The sequence below is a fragment of the Biomphalaria glabrata genome, chromosome 13, assembly GCF_947242115.1.
Source record: "Biomphalaria glabrata chromosome 13, xgBioGlab47.1, whole genome shotgun sequence".
Taxonomy (NCBI): domain Eukaryota; kingdom Metazoa; phylum Mollusca; class Gastropoda; family Planorbidae; genus Biomphalaria; species Biomphalaria glabrata.
Genome location: NC_074723.1, coordinates 15,603,639 through 15,628,717, shown reverse-complemented (window position 1 = coordinate 15,628,717; position 25,079 = coordinate 15,603,639). Strand labels below are relative to the sequence as shown.

Below are 25,079 nucleotides of genomic sequence, written 5' to 3'. Positions count from 1 at the left end.
AATGCATATAGATCCATAAAGTAAAACTCCGAAGACTAGCATTCTACATATTAATTAAATATTATTTTTATGTCCATGACAAGCCAATGATCTCTTTCTTTAAAAGTACATTTCAGACTAAACAAACACACGAAAGTAGTGCAAGTAGAGCAAAAAAAAATAAATGTCATTAAAACAGACAGACAGATGTCATTCGAGACTTATGGAATCTGTACATCAGAATGATTCTCCTTACTTTGGTTTTTCCGATTTCACGAGTGGACATTTCATTCTTGAATGGAATGATAAGGGTAAAAACAAAGGAATGAAAAGATTTCTTATTAGGTCAGTATACAAAGAAAAGAAAGCATTAGGATGAAGCTTATCTTACTATGAACTATGTCGCTAAAAACACTCTGAATACATTACTAGTCAAATAGTTACCGATCCTGAACAGTCTACGTTAGATGGCCAGTCACATACGTCTATATCTGTGTTAAAATACAGACCAGCTGGACAGGTCATCAAAAAAGGCTTGGAGTGTGCACACTGGTAAAACTTGGTGCAGTCGTTGGGGTCACGGATAAACTTGACCTGTAGATTGACCAGGAGTATATTATCGCACACGAAAAATTATATGTGGTCATAAAAAAAAGTATTTTAATTCAACAATAAAAGTTCATTTATTGTTTGCTCAGAAAGGTAACAACCTGGCTGACAGCTTCTGATAAATTCTAAGAGTCGTCCTCCTAACTATCTTAAGGCACCAAGGATACTATTTCACAAATGTTGTACGAAATAAATTAAGTGTAATTAGTAATTTGAAAAATGTCAAAAAAAAAAGGGCTTCTCTTTGAGGCAGAAGATTCTTGCTAAAGAGTTCTTCATTTATTGACCCATATGCTCGTGTCTTATAGCAGTTGTAGCTTTTGATATTTGCCCTTGTCTTGCATTCATTCACCCATTGGGATAGGTATCCAAGAAATAAATGAGAGGGTCAAACAGATGGACAATGTATACATACTAATTACCTCTGCTATTGAACACAAACCATTTTAAATAAATCCTTTGGTCTACACTTGTGGTGCATTTAACTTAAATGAAGCTTATTAAAGTCACGCGTAATAATAATTAACAGTTGCGTATTGTTTGATTTGTGTTATATAGTTTTAATAAAAAACGACATATTGTAACTTTAAAACAATAGTCAATTTTTTTAACATAGATTATATGATAGACTATATAATAGACTATAGACTCTTCGCAAAGGAATCTCTACTTTGGATAGTGAGGTCTATTTCTTGTGTGTGTGTGTGGGGGGGGGGTCGATTGCAAACATCCTCCTTTCTTTGTTGGTTCTGTCAAGATTTTTAAATTAGATCTATCGGACTCTTTATAATGACTTACTCCATAAGAACAGACAACTCCTTGACTCCCATGAGCAGCCGCGCTGTACGAGTTTTTCCCCCAGTCGTTTCCCTTGCCACCCTCGTCCTCTTCAATATCTCCCTCGCTAAAGCTGTAGTAGCTGACGTCATTCTCCTCCTCACTGCCTTTCTTCTCCGCCTCTGCCTCCTTGCTGTACCCGTGGCCCTCGTCCCCCGTGGACACGTACTCGCTCATCGCCTGCAACTTCAGCGGCTCTAGCTTGATGGATGACTTGGGCGCTTTGGGCGGGGAGGGTAAGGGCTTGGGTGACTGAGGATGCTTCGGTTTGGTCAGGTAAAACATGTCCCTGACGTGCCTGGAACTTGGAAGATGCTGAAAGAGAGAAAACGATACATTTAAATCGATACTGCTTAACAAGTCGACATCATTTTAAAAAAATACTACCATCTTATTCTAGCCATATATTACCCGCGACCCGCAGGTCTTAATCTGCGTATCACTGTCGATATAGTCAATGAGAGTGTTTTGGAAACAATTTAACGAAATAATCATGCTATAAGAAAGCGAATGTGTGAAAATAAAAATAGTATGAATGGAGATATCAAAATAGCTAATCGACCTAAGTCCATTTTTTAAATAAAAACATTAGCTTATAGGCCTACATATATTTATATCTAGATCTAAAGTCTAGATACTTTTATAATAGATGTAGAGCTACTATTATAAGAGTGAATTCAAGGGCTCAAGAAGCTTATTAATTATTGTATGTTAGTATATTTAATATCCCCCATATAGAGCCTCATGTAGCCTGTCCAATCATAGTGAGTTTATAGGAGGGTTAGAGAGTCGGCGTGCGTGCATGTTGTCCCGCATGGTTGGCGGCAAAGTGAATTATATATACAGAGAAGAAAAGATTACTTGTTCTCCCCCCCCCCCCCAAATATTAGCTAATTTGTTATCAATCGGTATTTACTTTTAGGATTTTTTTAAAATTATGAAGCCGATATTAAAATGTAATAATAAAGTTAATCAAACTTACCAGTACTGCAATGTCGGAATCTGATGGACAGTCCACGTTGGACGGCCAGTCGCAGATGCTATACTTGGTATTGAAGACCAGACCTTTAGGGCACACAATCATAAATGGCTTCCCGTTGGCACACTGGTAGAACTTGTCACAGCTGGTAGGGTGGGGAGCGAAATCTGACTGGAAAGAGTCAAGAGGAAATAATTAATTAAACAAAATCATCACCAAAACTAAGCTACATACCTGGCAGAACAACAGTATCTCATTTGCCCCTTTGACTTTTGAAGTAGGGGTGCTGTGACTGCTCACGTAATTTAAATCCCTCCACCCTTTTGGGAGACCAGATGTTCTGAACAGAATATGAAGAGAAAGAGAAAGAGAAAGAGATGCATGTCAATTTTTTTTCCGTTGTCCAGCTAGAGTACTTTAGACGACCCTTTCTTTGTGCTTCCTCCTCTGACTTTGAAGGAAGAGTCATGTCTTACCATAGGACCAGCTGAGCTTTCATCCCCTCACAATATTCAGAAATTCCTACTTTTTGCCAGCCAGAGTGTTGACTTGTAAAAGCCTAAACTCATTTTTTTTCTTTCTTAGCTTTCAATGTCTAACTTTAACAATATACGAGTGTACATAGAGAACACATTCTTTTATGTTGTCTTTGGACTAGGAAGTAAATTATCTTCAACTCTGGAGAAACATCCGAATAATGTACCATCATTTTCCCTGTCTGCCTCTTTTTCTTTTATCTGGTCTTCTCCCTGAAGGAATGTCTTTGCGCGCCCCGAGGACCGTTTGAAATGGCCTTAAAGTTTTAGTTTGCATTTTTTATGCAATATTTGTAAAAAGAATTATTTGAATATTTATAAAGAAGAAAAAAAAACTATATTATTATCAAAATAAAAGAACGCAGGGTGGGGAGGGGTGGTACTAAAAATAAATGACTTACTCCAGACTTGCAAACAAATCCATCCTCTGCTTGATCCACAGCGTCGAAGTCACTTTTAATGCCAAAACTATTCGAGTCGTAATCACTGCTGCCTTGGAATTTCCTACCGTTGCTCTCGGAACTGTCATCCAAAAACGTCTGTTTCCTAGTCGCACTCTGTGAGGAACTGTCGTCGTAATCTTTTCCATTGTTGGGGCCGTCTCCTATTCCTGCTGAAAGCTTGCTGGAGCCGTACAGAGATTTGCTGCCACTGTAAATTTTGCTGCTGTATACGTCCGTCTGGCCGTTGCCATAGTAAGAATTGCCGAGGCCGAAGTCTGATTTGCCGCTGTTTGAATCTCCAGTGAACTTGTTTAGATCTTCACCGAACGAATCTTTGCTTCCAAGATTTCCACTAGCGAAGGATTTTACGTTGCCATCGCTACCTTTCAAAATGGCTCCTTGTTGGCCCCCGCCCAGGTTTTTATTGGGAGATGAACTCTCTCCACTGGCGCCCTTGTAGACGTTTGAACCATCTTCAAAACCTGGTTGTTTCTGTTCGCTCGTGGATTCAAAGGTTTTGGTGTCGTAATAGGTGTTGTCGATGGGTTTGTCATTACTGTCTGCATTAAAAGATTTACTGTTGGAACTGACATAGTCACCGGAGCTTTGACTTTCTAACTGTTTATGTCCGAATCCACCGGCGCTGACATCAAAATTGGAAGATTTACTGTTGGAACTGACATAGTCACCGGGGCTTTGACTATCTAACTGTTTATGTCCGAATCCACCGGCGCTGACATCAAAATTGGAAGATTTACTGTTAGAACTGACATAGTCACCGGAGCTTTGACTATCTAATTGCTTATTTCCGTATCCACTGACACTGCCTTCAAAATGAGAAATTTTACTATTGGAGCTAACATATTCACCTGAGCTTTGACTTTCTAACGGTTTATTTCCAAATCCACCGACACTGCCGTCAAAATTGGATGATTTACTGTTGGGGCTGGTATAGTCAGCAGAGCTTTGACTATCTAATTGTTTATGTCCGTATCCACCAGCGACTGTTTCGAGCCCAGAGCTGAAGTAGCTGTCATCTTCACTTCCGGATCCCCTGTATCCAGCATTGCTGTTGTCGTAGCCCTTGTAACCGGAAGCTCCTTTACCGCCATCTCTATAACCTTTAGATCCAACATTCCCGCTGTCGACATCGCTGCTGGATAAATAACCGACGGCACCTTTACCTGAGCTGCCTCTGCCGCTGTTAAAACCCTTCGCTCCATTTTTGGAATTCCCCGAGCTCTTCGCTCCGTAGTTTGAACCTGCTGCTCCGCTTCCTTTGTTGATTGAAACGCTTTCGTCCTTCTCAGAACTGATGTCGCCGTCAAAGTAACCTTTATTTCCGTAGCCTTCATTTGAGGAAATTTTAGATCCGTAACCCTGACTTTCGGGGGCCTTATTGTCGGCATATCCTAAGCCGGCCTCTCCATAGTCTGCTATTTCTTTATGCCCTATTCCCGAGCTACCGTCAAAAAGGTCTGAACTGATAAAACTGTTTGGCTTGAAACTGTCTGAAATCTGTCCACTGGTGAATCCAGAATTGTATCCTCCAAAGATTGCCTTGCTGGAGCCGAAAACATCTTCGGCAGAAGCGTCTGGGGAGGTCTTTCCGTACTCTTTTCCACTTACTGCATCATAACCCCCTGCAAAGTCTAGGCCACTCTGAGATTCCAAAAGTTGGTCTTTCTTAGCGGCACCTTGATAACCGCTGCTATACGAGCTGAATGCGCTGGATTCAAGTTTCTTCTTTTTATTTTCGGTCCCACCCTGCTCCACGCCATCGAATGACCCGTACGTCTTCCCCGTAGATCCACTGTTGTCTGTTTCATACCGTCGACTCTCGTAGTTAGCTCCGCCGCTGAACTTGGCGCTTGAGAACCTGATTATCAAGACTGGAAAGAAATTTGAAAAATATATTGAAATAACGACACATTTGAAACTGATCGTTTATATAAGTTTTATTAATGAATTTACTTTTTTTTAGCATGTATATATTTTTTAAGATTTTTTTTTTAAAAAGCATAACATTTTCAAATTAGAGTGTAGTCTCTTGTTTACATCATCTATTCTATAGATCGTAAGGTCTGAAAGGGGAACTTTACTTTTACTTACTATTGTTTTGATAGCCCATTAAATTTCTTATTTTTCGGTGTTTATTTTTTTTTTTACTTATAGATATAAAATAAAAAGTTGTTTTTTTCACTTCCTATTATCAGCTTTCAGTATCAGCTCACACTTTCTTCATGGTCTAAGGAAGTTGATAACAGGATGGAAGTTGGTTAGAAGACACAAGTCATAAACTCAAGTAAAATAAATCAATCATTTATTTCAAGATAAAATTATGCAATTAGAAGTATGGCTGGATAGCTAAGTTTGATGGTGTGTCACGCGCATGTCGCTGCTTCGATCCTTATACTTGACACTTTTTTTTTCTCTTTATTTTTCAATGACAAAATAATATAAACATTTAGATAACTTTATTATTTGAACATAAAGTAGAAATCTATTTTCAAAAAATTAATTGTTAAACATTTTAGAAAGTGAATACAAAATAGTAAAAACAGACTAGTTCTAGGCCTATCATGTTTGTTATCACATCATAGAAAGATATCAGACATTGATCTCATGAGGATGATGTAGAGAGAAGTATATGAAGTCCTATTGAAACCAAAACGCAGGTGAAACCCAAAAGCAGACCACAAATACAATGGATTGACTATGTAGAGATAGTTCTACAACAACTGGCATTGAGACGAAAAGTTCATGAGAGATCTGTACAGAATGACGTGCTGAATCAAGAGAGAGCCCTCCATGGGCTGTAGCGCCACTGGTGACTGCGAGGGGTGGACGGATTAATATATGGCCGCTTCAGCAATATAACCTAAAAATAATGGTCCTGTGGCGTAGGTTTGAGATAATAGAAGATTAGCTTAGCTATTCTTCTATATGCATAGAAATGTAATAACTTACCAAATAAATGAAACACAAATATAGTGTGGCAACCGACTTTGTAGCCCGCCATTTGTCTCCCAAATGAACGAGCACTCCCACACACGCACACTACGCAATTAAAACGGATTGAAAGAAATAGAGTGATGTTTATATTCTTGTTTATATATGTGTCTCTTCTCATCAGCAACAACAACACAAATAATTAAGTTACACTTTTTGTTTTGACATTTGAAACCACCTGTTGAGTTCGATGAGCCCGAAATCTGATTAAGCCCGCGTTTAAATAGAAACCTGGTCAGAAAAAAAGGAATTCTCTCCCCCTGTCTCCCAGCAGTATCAGCCGGAAGCTGCCTTCGTTTTCTATTGCACGCAACAAGCCTGGCTAATTCCCTCGAGTGAAACAATAGGCATGGCAGAGGGAGGTCACAGGTGACTGCTAAAGTGGTACGTGCTTGGCCGACAGGGGCCGAAAGGGCGAGTGTCCCTTGTGTTGTCCTCCGTACTGTGTACACACGAGCGGTACAAACGGTGGGAGCAGACAATCCTATTACGGGACAGACGGAGACTGTCCTTTGGCGAGGTCTGTGGAAAACAATATGGTAAGGAAAACCTCAGGGCACACTTGTTTACAAATAGTTTGGAGATGGCCGGAGGGGTGGGGGAGACAAAGTAACATCAAATGTAAAGGGGCTATTGCTATGCATAATTAGATACTCATAGCTGTAAAGAAACAGACCTTTTTTTTTTTAAAGTGCACTTATGTTCTATAAATGTTTATATGCACGTGGCATCGGTTTGAACCAGTTCTAAAATTTCCATATTATTCAACTTTTTACAATTAAAATGTCTCTTAGCAGGGCCGGCCTTAGGCATAGACAAACTAGGCAGTCGCCTAGAACCTCCGATTAGTGGGGGCCTCGCACAGGACTCAAAATATTTTTTTAAGAGAAGAAAATAAAGATTTTTTTGCTCAATCTTATTGTTGGGGTACACTAGGTTTTGAATAAATTGCTTAATTTTATTTTTTAGCTGTTAATTTTTTATTTTTTTTATTTCATTTGGGGCCACCTATTTCACTTCGCCTAGGGCCTCCAATTATCTAAGGCCGGCCCTGCCCTTAGGCTTTATTTTTTTTTTTTAAATAAACAATTCGGACACTTTTAAATTGTTTTGTAAACATTTCTAAGCTATAAAATGAGTTAAGTTAATGGAAGGATCCCAGAAAGTGTGTGATGGGGTGGGGGGGGGGGAGAGAATAACAGAATGAGTGTTTGTAAAACAGAAGTTTCTTAGAAAAATAAGCATGCAAACAAAAAGTCGGTTCTCTAATTTCAGTGTCATGTCGCCTAGACTAAAAAAAAAAGATTACAAGAGAGATTGTGTTTCTACAAAAACTCAAAGGCTGCCCCCGTTGTTTTGTAAGCATTGTATACGTAGATGCTGCTTTCGTATATTTTTCAACATGAATATTAAACGCTTTGAATTGTAAGCTTACATTAACCATTGTCCTATCTCCCATATACAAAATGCTAATCACAAACACAAAAGGCTTCTTCAAAGTATGGCTGCGATCACTTCCACCCAATGCTCTAAGACCTCCTTGTTGCTTGTCTAAATACTGTCAACGCGAACATTGCATGATTTTTTTTCTTGGAATGAGAGATTTTTTTAGTATAGTGAGTGTGTTACTTTTAAATAAGTTCTAATAACAAGGGAAATGAACAATAACTTTGCTTTGAGCACAGTGCACGCGGTAAGGAAGAAGGGAGGGCTCGCTAGGCCTACCTTTCTGAACTAGCATTGCACGCTATAACGCTATAATATATAATATACCCTATTTAACTTTAGCGGCGAAAAAAAAAAAGGGGTGGAGAACAAGTAATCTTCTCTGTATTCACCCGACACTAAATAGTAGGACCGACTTTACCATTGCGGGGCCCTCTATACGAAACGGATTGCGCGGGCCCAGTTTGGGTAGGGATACGGATAATAAGCGAAAATTAAGAGTTTGTATTAGAAAATAAATTCGTCTTTGCTCATTCTTTACTACGTACAGAATTACTTTAAGAGCCTTGCGTGTAGCGAAGTCATACAGTATATCATAAAAAGTCTGTTTCCTACATAGATCACGCACAATAGCAAGAATTACCAAATGTTTCAATCTATCTACGAGAATTGTTGACCTCAAGTAATTCTTCATTAGTTTGAGGCGCGAGAAGCTTCTTTCACCAGATTCCACAATTACGGGTTTTGTATAATGCCGTTTTTTAATAGCGAAGGACAATTTTGTCTATATTTTAGGAGATATTTATGAGTTTCAAAAGATTTAAATAATTTCCATAGATTTCCAGGACTTGTTCGTATATTTTGCAATTTCATGAGATTTCCAGGAGCTCCTGGTAAATAAGAAGACCGTTATAAGTGTTATAAGTTATAAAATTGTTTAATTTAATGATTTACACCTAGAATTAGCGTGGGGGCCTTTGAAAGTGCGGGGCTCACTGCGGTCGCATAGGCTGCAGTGGCCCTGCTAAATAGCGGAGTATGCTACGCCGCGGGTCGACTAGTCTTATTCTAATGTGCTCTACATTTGCTATTCTAAGTGGAACTATACACGTTTTTACCAAGCTTACATCAACTCACAGTCTGTCTGTCTGGTAAATGTTTGTACACGTTATTTCTCCCACACCCATTCTCGGATCGGTCTGAAATTGTGTATAATTATTTCTTTTACCTCTGAGTGAGGGCGTGAGAGGTTCAAATTGTCTCTTGCAAAAGCCCTCTACAAAAACAGTTCTGTTTTGCGTTCTGGACCTACATAAGAAATTAGTTAATTAAATATTGGTAATAAATTATTTTGTTTGGTATCCAACAAAGAACAAAGGAAAGAAATTGTACTTGACTGATGTGTTGCAATAATTTGAATACGTTCATTATATCTTGTAGAGAGAAATAGCTCGCCGCTATAAAGTTTGAGACTAATAATATATAACTACAGAGCTTCTTATTTCATAACTACGTCGCTGGCACAGTGGTTAGTGTGTTAGCTTGAGGAGGCTTGAGCCCTCAAGTTTGAATTCAGGTCGTTAAACTTGTTTATTTTATTTTATAAAATGCATTTAAAAGCGATCACTGTTAAATTCACCCAGATCTCCCTTTCTTTCTTCCCCCAACCAGTTCCCAACTTGTCCACACAGGTGATAGGATCATAGCGCGTTGAGAAAACTCAAGGAATGAAATTGCGCTAAACAAAAACAACTGCTAAAAATATTTCTAATCGCACAGAGTTATTATTGTTAGTCTAGATATATTACAAATTTATTTACATGACTGATCCAAGCTAATTGATACAACTACATTTCATATAAATTTTGTTTTTAAAAAAAGCAAAAAACTTATGTTTCTTGTTTTTCATTGTTTTTAAAGTGGTGTAATTTTTGAAAAATCGGCTTGCATATACAATTAAAAAAAAAGATAGTTCTGCTTTCAGAGGGCAAAAGGTATTGCCCATAAACTTAGCAAGCTACATATAAATGGGGAAATTGGATTTTCAATAACTGTCATAGTTTTTGTAATCTAAACACGACAGATGGTCTGACGGAAAGACAGGAAACACTATATATATATAATTGCTACGTGCTACATTAGCTATATGATAGAAATTTGTAAAAAATCGTTGCTTATTAAACACTGTACACCAGGACAAACAAAAGAACTAGTTGTTTAAAGTTCTACGCCATAGATTGGACTATGTAATAACAAATGTTTACATTGGGATGTTATATATGCTTACTGAGCAAGTGTTTTATCAGAGACACGAATATTTGTACGATGGCCATGGGCTGACGGCGACGAAAGATTTAATTTATCGAAGGGCCCCTAATTACGAGGGGTCTGGTTCGGTGGCCCCACTCGTCAACCTTCAAGGCTGCCTCTGTTTGACAAACGCAGACATGGAAAGTTATTTACTTAAACTTTGTTACATTTAATTTACATTGTTCAAACTTTCATCAAAGTTTTCTTGGAGGCTTGTAAAAGTTATGAGACAAGGCTCAGTACAGTCCGGGTTCACTACAGTCCGGGGGTTCACTGCAGTCCGGGTTCACTACAGTCCGGGGGTTCACTGCAGTCCGGGTTCACTACAGTCCGGTTCACTACAGTCCGGGTTCACTACAGTCCGGTTCACTGCAGTCCGGGTTCACTACAGTCCGGTTCACTACAGTCCGGGTTCACTACAGTACGGGTTCACTACAGACGACTTAATTCAGCGGTGTGGTTATGTACGGCTCATTATGACGGTTCGGTGCGGAAAACTGTCAAATACATTCAAGTGTTAGACACCTTATTTATATAGATTAGTTATTTAGCGACGCAGCATAGAAGACGCATATTGAACGGGACTAGTGACGTTTGGGATATGTTGGGTTATAGACCGGAAAATCAGTTAGCGATATAATCCTCTAGGGTAACGACGTGTTTAGTGACAGAGACTTTTACTGTGGCCTTTTCTTGGAATAAATACATGTTACATTGTTCTTCAGCGTTGACTACATCTCTTTACTAGTTAAAACCGATGTGTTTGTTTTGTCTGGATTGTTGATCAACTACACGGAATACACCCGAACAATAACACCCAAACGCTTGCAGAGTAATTGGATGAAATTCAACAGTCATCCATAGTTGACATCAAGACAGCCTGAACAAGCAACATCACAGTGGCGACCCCGAACCTCGAAGCCGAACATTGAACCGAACCTCAAGACAGCCTGAACAAGCAACATCACACAAGACACCTCACTATTACGAGACGGTGTCCTGATCTTCATCTGCGATCGAGTCCGACACAACGAGCACAGTGTGTGAAGTCAGTCCTGAACAGTCGAACCCAGTGCAAGTCCGGGGCTAGGCGGAGAGGCCAGTGCAAGAGTTGATACGGCGGTACGGTGTTAACGGAAAGATATTTGTACAGTCTGTGTGACGGGCTGCCAATTGTACCGTATTGGCTGTGATTTATTGGACATTAAACTATTTTGGCCCCCTGAGTTGTCAAGTTCTTTGAGTTGGTGGTGTCGTGTGGAGCAGTTTGCAGAGAGCCTGAATAGTGAGACACGTTACAACGTTGAATGGGAGATGCGGATGTGTCTTGAAAATCTTTTTACTTTCTCCTAAGAAATACTTTAGCAGACATTGCTCTGTACTTGGAATTTAGTCGGTTATAGCCGCAAAAGCTTAAAGAGCATGTGGTGCTTATACACAGTGTAATTGTGGTCAAGGTATACGAAAGGAAGTCTTTTTGCGCCTTAACGCTGCTCCACCAATAGACATGGTAAAACATAGTGACGGTCAGTCTAAGTACGTTAGAGACTGTGTGTAGAGAAGATGAAAATAATACCATCCGGAACAATCTCTACTATTTCTTGATCTGTGACAAGTCTTTGGTGAAGAATTTTCGCAACGATGTAGATGTCTGCGTGCGTACATTGGAGGAGGGCTTTAAGTTTGAATTATAGTATTGAGTTAGAGTTTGTTAAAGAATATTATTACTTAAATCTAGTACATTTATTTGATTTCATATTAACTTGATTTTGTTTATAAGTAAAAGGATATTTAGTTTGTTCATAAAAGTTATTTATTAGTTAAGATACATAACGCCTAGAACGCTTTAGTTGTCTACCAGCAGTCCAGTGCAACAAGACAACGACCGGTAACAACAAGGGTAAGGCTCGGAATGGAACACGTATTCATTGGCCTAGACAAAACAGGAATCAGTTAAAAAAAAAAACAAAAAAAAAAATAACCATTTAGTCAAATAGTTACTGGTTATTAATTTTTTTTATTAACAGGAGAAATTAACCCTTCAGTAATTCACAGATATTGTAAAAACTATCGAGTTTTGTCCTCTTAAATGTTTGTGCACGTTATTTCTCCCATACCCGTTCTCGGATCAAGTTGAAACTTTTATTGTACCATAAACAAAACACAAATCAATCCAATAACCAATCAATAAGTCTATTGATTATTGGTAATCAGCTATTTTGTTTGAAATCGAAAAAGGGAAATAAATTCTACATTATACAGGTATCTAATTGTAATTGGGGAGTTCTTCCCCTTAGATAATCTTTGTTTTTCGAAAAAAGGATTTTTAAAAATTATTTTGCTTGTCTGCATCTGTATCGTTATTGTTATAATAGCAATGCTGAGGTAGACAAATGCAATCAAACTGATCTTCAATTTGTTTGGACCAATAAAATTAGCGTATCTTTTCTTATCTTATCTATTACTTTAAATTTCAAGTATCATAGTATTGCAATTTAAGAAAAAAATCCTGTTCTTGGAAATCATTGTGTAAATCATATCATATCAACTCATATATTGTGATGAGTATTTAAATCTTGAAATCTTAAATTTTCTTAAGTTTAAGTTTTATTTTTTTAATTTTAGGCTTATTTTTTAATCATACGTTTAAAAGAATGAATATCAAATCGAAAGATGCATCACTAAATACAAATCCAATGGTACTTCTCTAAATTCATTCTGTAATACAATGTCATTCAAATAAAAACAAACCATATGCCGTCACAAAGACAAAGGGGTGAAGAGTTTGTTGCATGTAAACATTGAACATAGAAGTTGAGTTAATCTTTTTTTTTTAAATTAAATTCTCTAACCTATGTGATTTATTATAAAAACACAAGCTCAGAACGCAAATAGAGGGTGTGTTTGAAATGGGCCAGTTGGGATGGTTGTGTGTGATCGTCACCTATCGTTCGTATCTTTTGGGTCCTCAAGTGTGTATATGACTAGCATTTTGGACAATCGCATCGAATGTCACATTCAGAAACTTGAACAATATTTTTTTATTCTTTTTTGTTATTTTCCTTTCATTTTCTTTAAGTGAATGCTGTCCCGAAAATTTCAATATCAGCATTCACTTTAAAAAATGCATTCAGCTTCTCTATCAAACAGATACCTTTAGTGCTCAATTCTCTAATGGCACTAGGGAGGGAAGATGGAGCACTTGTACGAACTTGTTCTGGCGTATGGAATAAGAAATGTGCCTTTATCTTTGTGCCTTTCTGAGTATTTCATTAGGTTTTGTTTTTCTATTTGTAAACTATGGTTTAGTGTTCTAAGTATTTTAGCTACTTTACTTTTTATTTTTTCTGTCCTGTCTTTACGTTTAGTGATTTGACTGAAGGTGTTACTCTAATCAAATTTGTAAAGATGTAGTGCTATTCTTATATGAAAACGAATTGATTCTGTGTAAACATAAGTGTAATCAAATGTATTTTAAAGTCTTTGTTGTACATCTAGATCTAATTCTTTAAGACGTTGAGACGATAGTAAATAAGTTAATGTTTTAAAACTATAAAAATATCGAGTTGGGCTATACATGTACTTTTATAAGTTACATTTTATGTGATAGGTTATACTCACATTTCTAGGAGAATTTTTTTTTTTCGATTTTCTTCACATTTAGACAAAAAAACGTTGCTGACGAATACAAAAGTTGTAAATATTTACGCGATATATAATAAATGAAATGGTTTCATGGAGCACATGGTACTATTGCGTAAATTACATGTAAATCTACAGAGTCCATCAATTTCAAACGAAAGTACGTCCCAGTAGTATGTTAAACCTTATGAAAGACATAGCCCCGGACGTATGGTAATCTTATGAAAGACATATTATAGCCCCGGACTTTTGTAAACCTTATGAAAGACATAGCCCCGGACGTATGGTAATCTTATTAAAGACATATTATAGCCGCGGACTTTTGTAAACCTTATGAAAGATATAGTCCTGGACATATGGAAAACCTCATGAAAGACATAATTTTGTAGTTTATTGTAGACTTCGGACAAGTTGAGCTAATTTGTTTTCTTTAATTCGCTTTCGGTAAGATTTCTTTCGTCATGCCTTTATTCATTTTTTATTGACTAAATCAACGAAATAGTCTCTTAGTCATGATTTGTGTGTGTTTGAAATGTAATGGATGTCCATGCTTTGATTCAAAATGTGTACTACGTGATTCAACTAACAATTTTATTGTAGGCCTACAGTAGAACTCGATTACCCGGATAATTGTCCAGATTTATCGATCGTCCGGATAACATTAACAATATAAAGAAAATTCATGATGGGGGTATCGCGCCTTACGTTAATATAAAATTGAAGTAAATATACAAGGGAACAAAGCGTTATAGGTAGTGACCTACAATTATTGGCAGAAATAATGACCACTTGAATACCGCACTGATATTTGACGTTTTTAAAAAAAGATAAGGGAAAGAACTCTTTGACCATTCAACAATATGCAAAAAAAAAAAAAAAACACGTGTTATTTCCCATGCGTGGAAAAGGCCCAAAGTTTGGAGAAACGACAACCCTAATTTAATTATTATTACTTTATGATTATTTTTCTACCATAAATATGCCCCTTTATCGGACTTTTCTATGACATGATGGATGCAAATCGAAAAGTTCATACAAGTAGTGGAGCTTGATTACAATAAAAAGTTATACTGCCTAGTTATTTATATAGCATTACATAGTACTTTACTTCTGCTATTTCAGCCAGGGCCGACATTACGAAGTGCAGGAATCAATTTAATGGATACTTGCGAGGCCCCTCTTCCAAATTTTACAATAACAAGTACAACTATTACTATTAATTAGATCATTAAATCAACATTTCCTATACAGCATGCATAGGAAGCGACTCAAACGCTATAGATTAAAATGACGTCAATTGTACGATACACTAAACATGATAACCTTTTAAAGTCCTGCATCTTCAAAATCCTGTAACAAGAGCCATGACTGATAGTGATATGCTGAATGAAAATTACGGGGCCCCTGCCATGCTTGGGGCCCAATTTTGAAGCAATCGATCAAATCGGCCTAAGGCCGGCCCTGTAGTATAAAAGATGGGGGTTCGGTTGCGGAGTTATTAAGCGCTTGGCTTTCAAACCTGGGGTCTTGGGTTTGAACCTCTTTGAAGACTGGGATTTAGAATTTAAGGATTTTTAGGGCATCCCCTGAGTAAATGCGGTTGGTCCTTGTGCTGGCCACATGACACCTGCTCGTTAACCGTTGGTCAAAGAAACAGATGACCTTAACATCATCTGACCTATAGATCACAAGGTCTGAAAGGGGGATTAGTATAAAAGATGCATCATATCACATACTATAGATGAAGCTCCAGAAATTCTAGAAAATGTATTATCTGTATGAAAGTAATTTCACTTCAGTAGCCCTTAAAGGCAGCACGGAGACCTTCTTTCAGATCCTCCCTCCTTCTCTTCTTCCCCCAGCCCCCCCCCCCACACACACACCATTGAGATGTGATTGTCAAAACAAGTTTTATGTCATTGTGTTGGTGCTTGTGACTAGAACAACAAAGAAACTATTCAACAATAGTAGCGAGCTTGTTCGGAGAACGTGAGACTCCTATTATAAAAATAAAAACATAACTATAAATGTGTCCTTTTATAGCTAGTTGAATCGCGTGTACACAGCGCACGTTGTAAACAATGTTTCTCTCTGTTCGTGCCATGCTCCAGACCTTCTCTTCGGCTTCCTTGTTGTTTAACATCCTCTTTTAACATTCCACATTCACACAACACTGCACACCCACCGTATCAGAGCTACAAACACAAATCACAAATCGTACGAACACACACACACATACATACACACAAACAAACTATTGGTTTGTCGAACTGTAATTAAATAACATATTTGGAATATTAAGTCAGGCCTTTCTTTTTTGCTATAAGACTTTCCCTACACACTTTTGGCTGACACCCATACTTTGCTCTGTTGAAAGCTTTGGTATTTGGTTTTAGTTAAGTTAATCTCACTCTAATAACACCTTTACTTTGACTTAAAGAAACTTTATTTTTTTAACAGTATTTTTTAAAATGTATTTTGATTGTTTTTTAATTAAAAGGAACAATCGAAGGAAGAAAACTGCCTTTTCTTAATATATGTAATTGTAAACAGAGTTGTAGATCTTGTTTCACTGAAATTATATACAGGTTGTAGATCTTGTTTCATTAAACTTAGGTTACCCATGGCATTATCTAGCTAGTAGAAAGAACAATGGCGCTTTCCCATAGGTGACTAGTTTAAACAGCTAGGTGGATAAATCATACAGTTGCAGCTAAAATTTCACAGCACTCAAACCTTGAATTCAGCTACCCGAGGTTTTTACTATCTCCACACAAGAAGCTATAAAACTTTCTCCATGCAGAGCTTAGCTTTACTATCGGGTCAACAGCTTGACAACATTGTGATGTCAACTAATTAACAGTAGGCCTATCCTATAACCGGAGTCTTGATGACTTGTATGCAGTATTATGAAGGTTTTTTGTTTTTAAATGCTGCGCTGTTACAATATTACAATTGACGATATTGTGACAACTGTCATCCACAAACATCATTCAACACCTGTCAACATCCACAAACATCATTCAACACCTGTCAACACCAAGTAAACTGGGGAAGGCGGGAAGTGATGTCGTTGGGATGGTATGCAACAATACTTTGCATTGACCAGCTTAATATTGCGTTTTGGGTTTTGCTTCATGTTCTGTCGATAAAGGCGTTGACCTTATCATTAGCTGGATAGGCTAACAAGAGTTGTGGTGGATATTGATCTAACAGCTAAGTTTTGTGTTGTTTGAACTCTAGTTCGGATCTTGATGTAAGATAGAATCTTATAGCATGATTGATAGAATCATATAGCATGATTGATAGAATCTTATAGCATGATTGATAGAATCGTATAGCACGGTTGATAGAATCTTATAGCTTGATTGATAGAATCTTATAGCTTGATTGATAGAATCTTATAGCTTGATTGATAGAATCTTATAGCTTGATTGATAGAATCTTATAGCACGATTGATAGAATCTTATAGCATGATTGATAGAATCTTATAGCTTGATTGATTGAATCTTACAGCATGATTGATAGAATCTTATAGCTTGATTGATAGAATATTATAGCACGATTGATAGAATCTTATAGCTTAATTGATAGAATCTTATAGCATGATTGATAGAATCTTATAGCTTGATTGATAGATTATTATAGCACGATTGATAGAATCTTATAGCTTAATTGATAGAATCTTATAGCATGATTGATAGAATCTTATAGCTTGATTGATAGAATATTATAGCACGATTGATAGAATCTTATAGCATTATTGATAGAATCTTATAGCATGATTGAAAAAAAAAGTATTTGAATATTTAAAAAAATAAATTGTTACATTGAAATTATATGAGAAAAAAAAAACAAATCAGAGTAGGCCTATGATAGTCGCGCTAATGTTATTAGAGAAATACAGTTGTTTTTTTTTAAATTAAATTGTGTGAAACTGACGCTCATTAAAATTTAATATCGTTATTATTGTCTGATGTCGAAGATGTACTAGTGGCGGGTAATCAGCGGACACAGTTGTAGAACCCTTTTGACTTACAGTCGATTCATGTTAACCGGACAACCACATAATTGGAGCAGCGGATCATTCGGACCGATTTCTAAAGTACCAATAATAATCTTATTGTACAGTTGGGTCCGGTTTAATCGACCAGTGTTGCATATTTCTTCTTTGGACTACGCTAGCCCGAAGAACAGCTGCAACTAACTATTCTTATGTCAACCACCTAGGTATGTCCACGTTGTTGAAGGATAGCGTGTAAAAGAAATTGGAGGGTGTGATGCCAACCCTCACCAGCCTTGTTTATTCGCGCAACACGGCGGTTAGAAATATCGATAGAAATCTATACAAGGCTAACGATAAAAGTTAAATACCACAATTTATAACCAAACCCATCGCGTCCTGGTGCAGGTCCGACCTTAGGCATAGGCAAAGTAGGAAGCTGCCTAAGGCTTCCAAGTATCGAAGGCTGGCCCTGCCTGGCGTGTTCAGATAATCGGATTCGATTTTTTTCCTTATATTATTATTATTATTATTATTATGTTAGAAATGAACGAGTAGTCATTCTCTGGCGCTGCCAGGGTCGAGTTTCGCTAAAGAGAAACAAAATTCATCGTAGTCCCTTTAACAGTTTCCACTGAGGAATTTTCTGGTGATGTGGCAGGTCTGCAGCAGTACCGCCCTCTGACAGGCAACGAAGATGTTCCTAGGAATGTTAAGGGCCTTGAAGGTGTCTGTGAGGTCAGTTGTTATTATCCCCTCGGTTGATATAACAATGGGGTATATTGTTATTTTGGACAATTTCCATAGACGCTTAATCTCCAAGCCTAGGTTCCCATATTTTCTTTGTTTTTCTATCTCAGTTTTTCTTAAATTATGAGACAGTGGTACAGCGATATCGATAATGGTAGCGGTTTTTTCTTTTTTATCGATGAACAGCAGATCCGGGCGATTGAAATCTACCGTTTTGTCGGTCAGAATAGGCCTATCCCAGTACAGCAGATAATCAGTAGACTCAAGAACCTCTTGCGGAGAGTATTTATAATAAGGGGGAGTGTCCTTACCGATCAATTTGTACGTCAAAGCCAAGTGTTGGTGTATTAACTTTGCAACTTGGTTATGGCGACCTAGGTAGGCTGATTCTGATAGGGCTGGACATCCTGCCATAATGTGTTCAATCGACTCGCCCACATTTCCACATTTTCGGCATTTGTCGACAACATTGAGTTTCAGGATATGCTTCTCGTAATTTTTTGTCCTGATTACTCTGTCCTGTATTGCTGTAACAAAGCCTTCTGTTTCAGGGTAGAGATGACCTGCTTTGAGCCATGTTAAGGAAGCAGCCTTGTCGATGTTGTCCCCATGTAATGAAGCCGGAAATTTTCCGTGGAGTGTTTTTTCTTCCCATTGGCGAATCTCATGCCCTACGTCGTCCAAACCTATATTGACATCAGCATTGTGTAGGTTCAGGGGGGTTGCATCGGAGTCGTATTTCCGTAGGAAGGAAACTAATTTGTTGCTGGAGGCGAGCAGTTTTGATCGTATTTTTAAAACTTGCATCTTACACAATTTGAAGATGTTCTGCAATCCACGACCCCCATCTTTCCTGGGCAGGTATAACCTTATGGTGGAGGACTTGGGGTGTAGGCATCGAAACTTGGTTAGTAATTTTCTAGTGAGTCTGTCAATGTCATGTAGGTCGGTGTCAGTCCATTTGATCACACCGAACGTGTAAAGGAGCACAGGGACGGCCCAGCTGTTTATTGCAGTGATGAGATTACTGCCAGACAGTTTGGTGTTGAGGATTTTATTAACTCTTTGCCTATATTTGCCAAGAAAGTCCTCTTTTAATTTCTTATGGTTTATCTTGGCATTCTGGTTTATTCCAAGATATTTATAAATAGAGGCGGAGTTCAATTCCTCGATGCCTTCAAATTCAATGTTGGTGTTCGTTGCCTTGCCCTTTTTAATGCTTATGATGCCACACTTATCCAGGCCAAAAGACATAGGGGAAGGTGGGGTGAAATGTCACAAGGGTAAGTTGTCACAAACACTATATCGATATAATGTGATGCGCTATCAGAAATGTGAAACTACCTCTGAGATGTTTACGGAAACATTTACAAATAGTTATAAAATGAAGTCGATACCTTTTCGCATTTTAAAATTATCACGATTCATTGTTTTTGACTGTTCGGAAAGTGGAATTTTATTTTTGTGTAATTTTGTTGAAAAACACTTATAATTTTGAGATGATTGTCTAACATTACACTGTTTCATATCTCTGTGTATTAGTTACACATTGAAATTAGTTTTTTTCAAAAAGCTCGACCCAATAAAATGTTATTAAAATAAATGTTCTGAAAATTGTTGTGGGGCAAGTTGTCACACAGGTTGGGGTAATTTGTCACAGTTGTGACAACTTGCCCCAATGAAGATTAAGCATTTTGAAAACAAATTTTAATATTAATATTTGTTTATTAATAATTATTTGTTTTATTGATTCCTTTTTATGGTGATACCTAATAGATACCTAAATAGTATTAAGCGACTTTCTCTTTAAATAATGCTGTTTACAAAGGTTATGCCAGCATCAGCATACAGAAAAGATGTCCTCCGAGCGCAACATTTATTTTAGTAAAGAAGTTACCTAGTCCTACTATTTAGATAGGTTGGAAGTGGGTGCAGTGCTGAAAGAAGTGAACAGATAGTTTACAAATATTATATAGAAAAATATAAACATTATTTTGAAGAAAAACCTACAGCTTTTCTTGTTAGGTCCAAAACTTTTCAGAACCTTCACATATATATCATTATTTCACGACGGCCAGTCAAGGAAACTACTACAAGAACAAAGTCTTGACTTAATATGCTATTTCTTTTAGACATAGCAAGATATGGTGATTTTTTAAATGTGTGACATTTTACCCCATGCCTGTGTCAACTTACCCCGGTGTGGGGCAAATTGTCACAACCTCAACCCAGCCACTTTTTTGTTGTATAACTTTGATAAATAAAGAGATAAAGTTTATTTCATTTACTCTAATTGTTGTCTGAATGTTTAAGTTACAGCATGTTAAGTTTGGTGAGAATCAATGAATTCTAAATATGTTTAAAACATCAAAATCTGAAAACTGTGACATTTCACCCCACCTTCCCCTACAGATATCGTCACTAAAGCATTTTACCGTTTTGATTAAGGTGTGTAATTTTTGCTCGGTTTCTGCGTATAGCTTTAGATCATCCATGTATAATAAGTGGGACACACATTTTGTACATTTAGTGTCAACCCTAAAACCGTTTGTAGAGTCTTGGAGTAATGTAGATAGAGGATTAATCGCTAGGCAGAACCAGAGTGGAGATAGTGAGTCACCCTGGTATATACCTCTTCTTATGTGCACAGAACCTAGTTTATCACGATTTAGGTGCAGGTTTATCTTCCAATTATTCATACAGACTTTCAATAGTTGTTTTATTCTTGGGTTGATTCTATGGATGTCCAGGGTTTTTAATAGCCAATCATGCGGAACTGAATCGAAAGCTTATTATTATTATTATTATTATTATTCAGAAACTCCTATTATTTTATTCGTTCAATATTTATTGGGAAATATATATAAAGTTTTGAAAAAAGTTTTTAAAAAAATTGGCTTTTTAATCACGCTTAGTTTCTGTTGTCCATCTCCATCACTGCACAAGAAACAAAGGCTTCAAAATCTGAATGCGACTTTTGAAATTATAGTTGATTCAAAAGGATAACATTTGCACGTAGATCTAACTTTTTAGATGTAAAAAATCTGGCAACGTTTCATAATCTTGCCTTCGGGGACCCTTCTTTCGAGCTTATTTAGATTTAAGTAATCGTATTGGTCACGAACTAGTCACGCTAATGACAAGATGCAGTGTTGCATATGGTGTAGTCGCTTTACCCTGAGGAATCCGAGAGGGAATAGCTAAATTTCATTTCATCACATTTCTATAGAATGCTTAGGCAAAGTAGGAAATGGAGAATCATTTCGTACTTTGCCAAAAAACGCCCGTCATTCTATAGAATGCCTGTAACAAATAGATGTAAATATATATAGATGTAAAATACAAATGTCAATTTCTAATTCACAGTCCACTGTCAAGTGCTTGAAATCAAAGCACTTTTTTTTCTCATAACTACGTCAATATTATATTTTATCTTGTCTTATAAATAACAGACGTTTCTTCAACAAAAAAAAAATATATAGCCATAGCCCTTTTTTTGTGGCGTGCTCTGTGATAAATTATAATGGAACAAGCCGACCCGCGACGTAGCATACGCTGCTATTTAGTAATGGATTGGGTTTGGACAAATGACCGTGTGCGCATGCGAGGAAGGCGCCAGTGCATGCCGGAGGGGGGCGGCAGGAGGTTTAGAGAGTCGGCGTGCGTGCTGGTGTCCCGCATGGTTGGACGACGTAGAGAATTATATACATATATATATATATATACATATATATATATATATATATATATATATATATATATATATATATATATATATATATATATATATATATATATATATAATGGTGTAGTAAATAGTCTGAAAAATGATAAGAAAGGAGTCATGCATCTTCTTGTGAAGTTGTGAGTTAGAAGGCAAATTACCATGTGGATGCTAGTCAGGACTTTCGTTATTTATTAATACATATTAAATTGGCTAGGTATTAAAGTGGAATTTTAATTACAATGTGTATGTGTGTGAAAATTAATTATATTTTTTTTTTTTGCTTCATAAACAATATCATTCCCAAAGTTCAGCTTAACAGACACACCAAACACACAGCCAGTTGGACATACATTATTCAACGCTGTGTATGATGATTTACAATTAAACTATACATTTATTTCAATGATATTTGTACAATGATATGACAAATGAATAATGTGAATGCAAATACATATGACAGGATATGAAGTTAATAATTCATACTTTCAGTCCAATTAAATACTTAAATAGTATTTAAAACGAAATAAACACGTTATAGATATAGTATGTTGTCTGATAATATTGTTCAACTTTCTATAACAACATTCAGGGTAATACCAGAATCTTCTAACTAAGAAGAATGCTCACCAACGATGAGGATAACAATGTTAAAGGCAGTAACGCCAACACTGAAAACCTATAGAAAACAAATAACATAGATTATAACGTCTAATATACAACTACAAATACGAACGAATCCATATTAAAAATTATCTTTACAGTATGAAATAAAACTCACCCTAAACAGGAGTCAAAGAGTCCTATTAAGAATACATTCAAGGCAATAGGCTAAGGCTGTCCAGTAGTATAAAATCAAAAATTATTCAGGACCACAAGAAGTACAGCTTACATAACTAGCATAAGATGGCATATCAGCATCAAACGCCATTGAGAAAAAATTACGTCACATCAGAATCACGACGAAGCGACAAGGGAAAAAAATACTGCACCAATATAAATACTGCAAATGACGTCATCGCTTTTAGAAGAAAGCTGCGCTATTTGGTTGCGCACAGTTTTATTACAAAACTAACTGCGATAGTGCCACAACCAAATGCCAATGATGCCCGGAATCTATCGTCTTCAAATGTTTCCTTAGAGTTACTTGACTTTAATGTTCTACAATTATGATCTCATCAGATTTAATAGTTAACTTCTCTATAAGCATGGATTAGCTCCAACAGCTAGTAGTGGCAGGATTACGAGCTTCTGACATCACTAAAATAAAGTTGTCAAAAGAGATTTTTAAAAAAAGTTTTTCGAGGCTATTTCTATATTTTCTACATAAATTCAGAGGTTTTCATGTACATTGGCAGAAATACTAAAACAACATTCACAAAACATATTCTCTTGCGGCGTTTTATGGTTTCTGACGACGATTAAAGTAGCAGACAGAAAACAATAATAAATTTTTTAAAATACTTTTAAAAAAAACATAAGCTTATATTAAGTGTTATTGTATCAGTTAGCTTGTATCAGTCATATAAAAGTGTAATCATATCTGGCATATTTTTACCAATTGATTTTGTTTAGCTTTTAGCTTTCTCAATTCACTGTGATACTATCACTTGACTGGACTAGTTGTGAAAGGGGGAGGGAAGAATGTGAATGTTTACATGATCTTGTTTTTTAATGCATAAAAAAAAATTTCACTCAGGGTTCAAGGGGACTAATTCAGCTTATACCACCACATCTGTCAAGTACGATTTTTTCCCTTGTCCAAGATACCAAACAAAATAATTAATTACCAATAGTTAATTAACTGATTGGTTAATTTTTTATTGATTCTTTTGTTGTCTGGTAAAATTAATAATAATGATAAATTTCAGCTTAATCCGAGATTAGCTATTGGAGAAATACCGTGTACAAAATTTTTACCATACAGACAGACAGAGTTAATATAAGCTTTGTAAAAATGTTCATATGCCCATCTTGATCGCTAATAACAACGTGGAAGTTCAATTGGCGCGTTTCCAAATACAGTGTTTTTAATCATCTCATAATGTATTGGCACCTATTAAAACAAAGCAATATTGTACAAATGGATCCTGCACAAAGCTACCCAAAGCTGAAATGCAATGGGACTGAATGATTTCAAACGAGTAAATGCGATTTCTAGGAAGTGAGATGTAACACAGAAGCATGCAGCAAGGCTGGTAGTAAATGTGACAAAGGGCGCAGGTAGTGTACAAGTCAGAGAGGAATATTTCGTGCTGCTGATAGACAAACTGTGACATCATGATGTTGCATTTTCTTGATACCCAGAGACAAACAGTGAAGTCATGATGTTCGAATTTCTCGATACCGAGAGACAAACAGTGTTGTCGTGATGTTGGACTTTCTTGATACCGGGAGAATAACTGGATATACTGATTTGAAGAGTATAATTTTTTTTTAATGTTTGAAGGCGATAAAAAGAAATATTGGCGACATGACGTCATTGAACATTGCTAGAGATGATGTAATAATAAGCCAACATCTTTGGCGAGAAATAGCTAAGACTCTCTACGCCGTTTGCTTTGGGTCATTTCATGATATATATATTCATATGATTTGGACTAAGTTTCATTTTCATACATTTTTTTGGTTTAAGATATAATCAGGAACAATAACACTTTTAACAAAGACGTTCTTTTATCTGAAAGCCTCACGGTGTCCTATCTAGAGGGTAGGTTGCATCATCACATCTAAACAATACATTACGCCCAGAATATTTTTTTGTTATCTTCCAGGAACAAATGTCTAAGAAAAAAAACAAAAAGTAAT

General features: G+C 36.7%; 1 protein-coding gene across 1 annotated transcript in view; it reads right to left on the bottom strand.

Annotated features, from left to right (window-relative positions):
- LOC106053007 (uncharacterized) overlaps positions 1-6,583 on the bottom strand; it is a 29,382-nt gene extending 22,799 nt beyond the window's left edge. Inside the window, exons 1-5 of the mRNA XM_056008692.1 lie at positions 6,354-6,583; positions 3,342-5,275; positions 2,408-2,575; positions 1,387-1,740; positions 424-573 (exon numbers count right to left, since the gene is read on the bottom strand). Coding sequence (XP_055864667.1) covers positions 424-573; positions 1,387-1,740; positions 2,408-2,575; positions 3,342-5,275; positions 6,354-6,516 — 2,769 coding nt within the window. The 5' untranslated portion in view covers positions 6,517-6,583. The remainder of the gene's footprint in view (positions 1-423; positions 574-1,386; positions 1,741-2,407; positions 2,576-3,341; positions 5,276-6,353) is intronic.
- Positions 6,584-25,079: the final 18,496 nt, after the last annotated feature.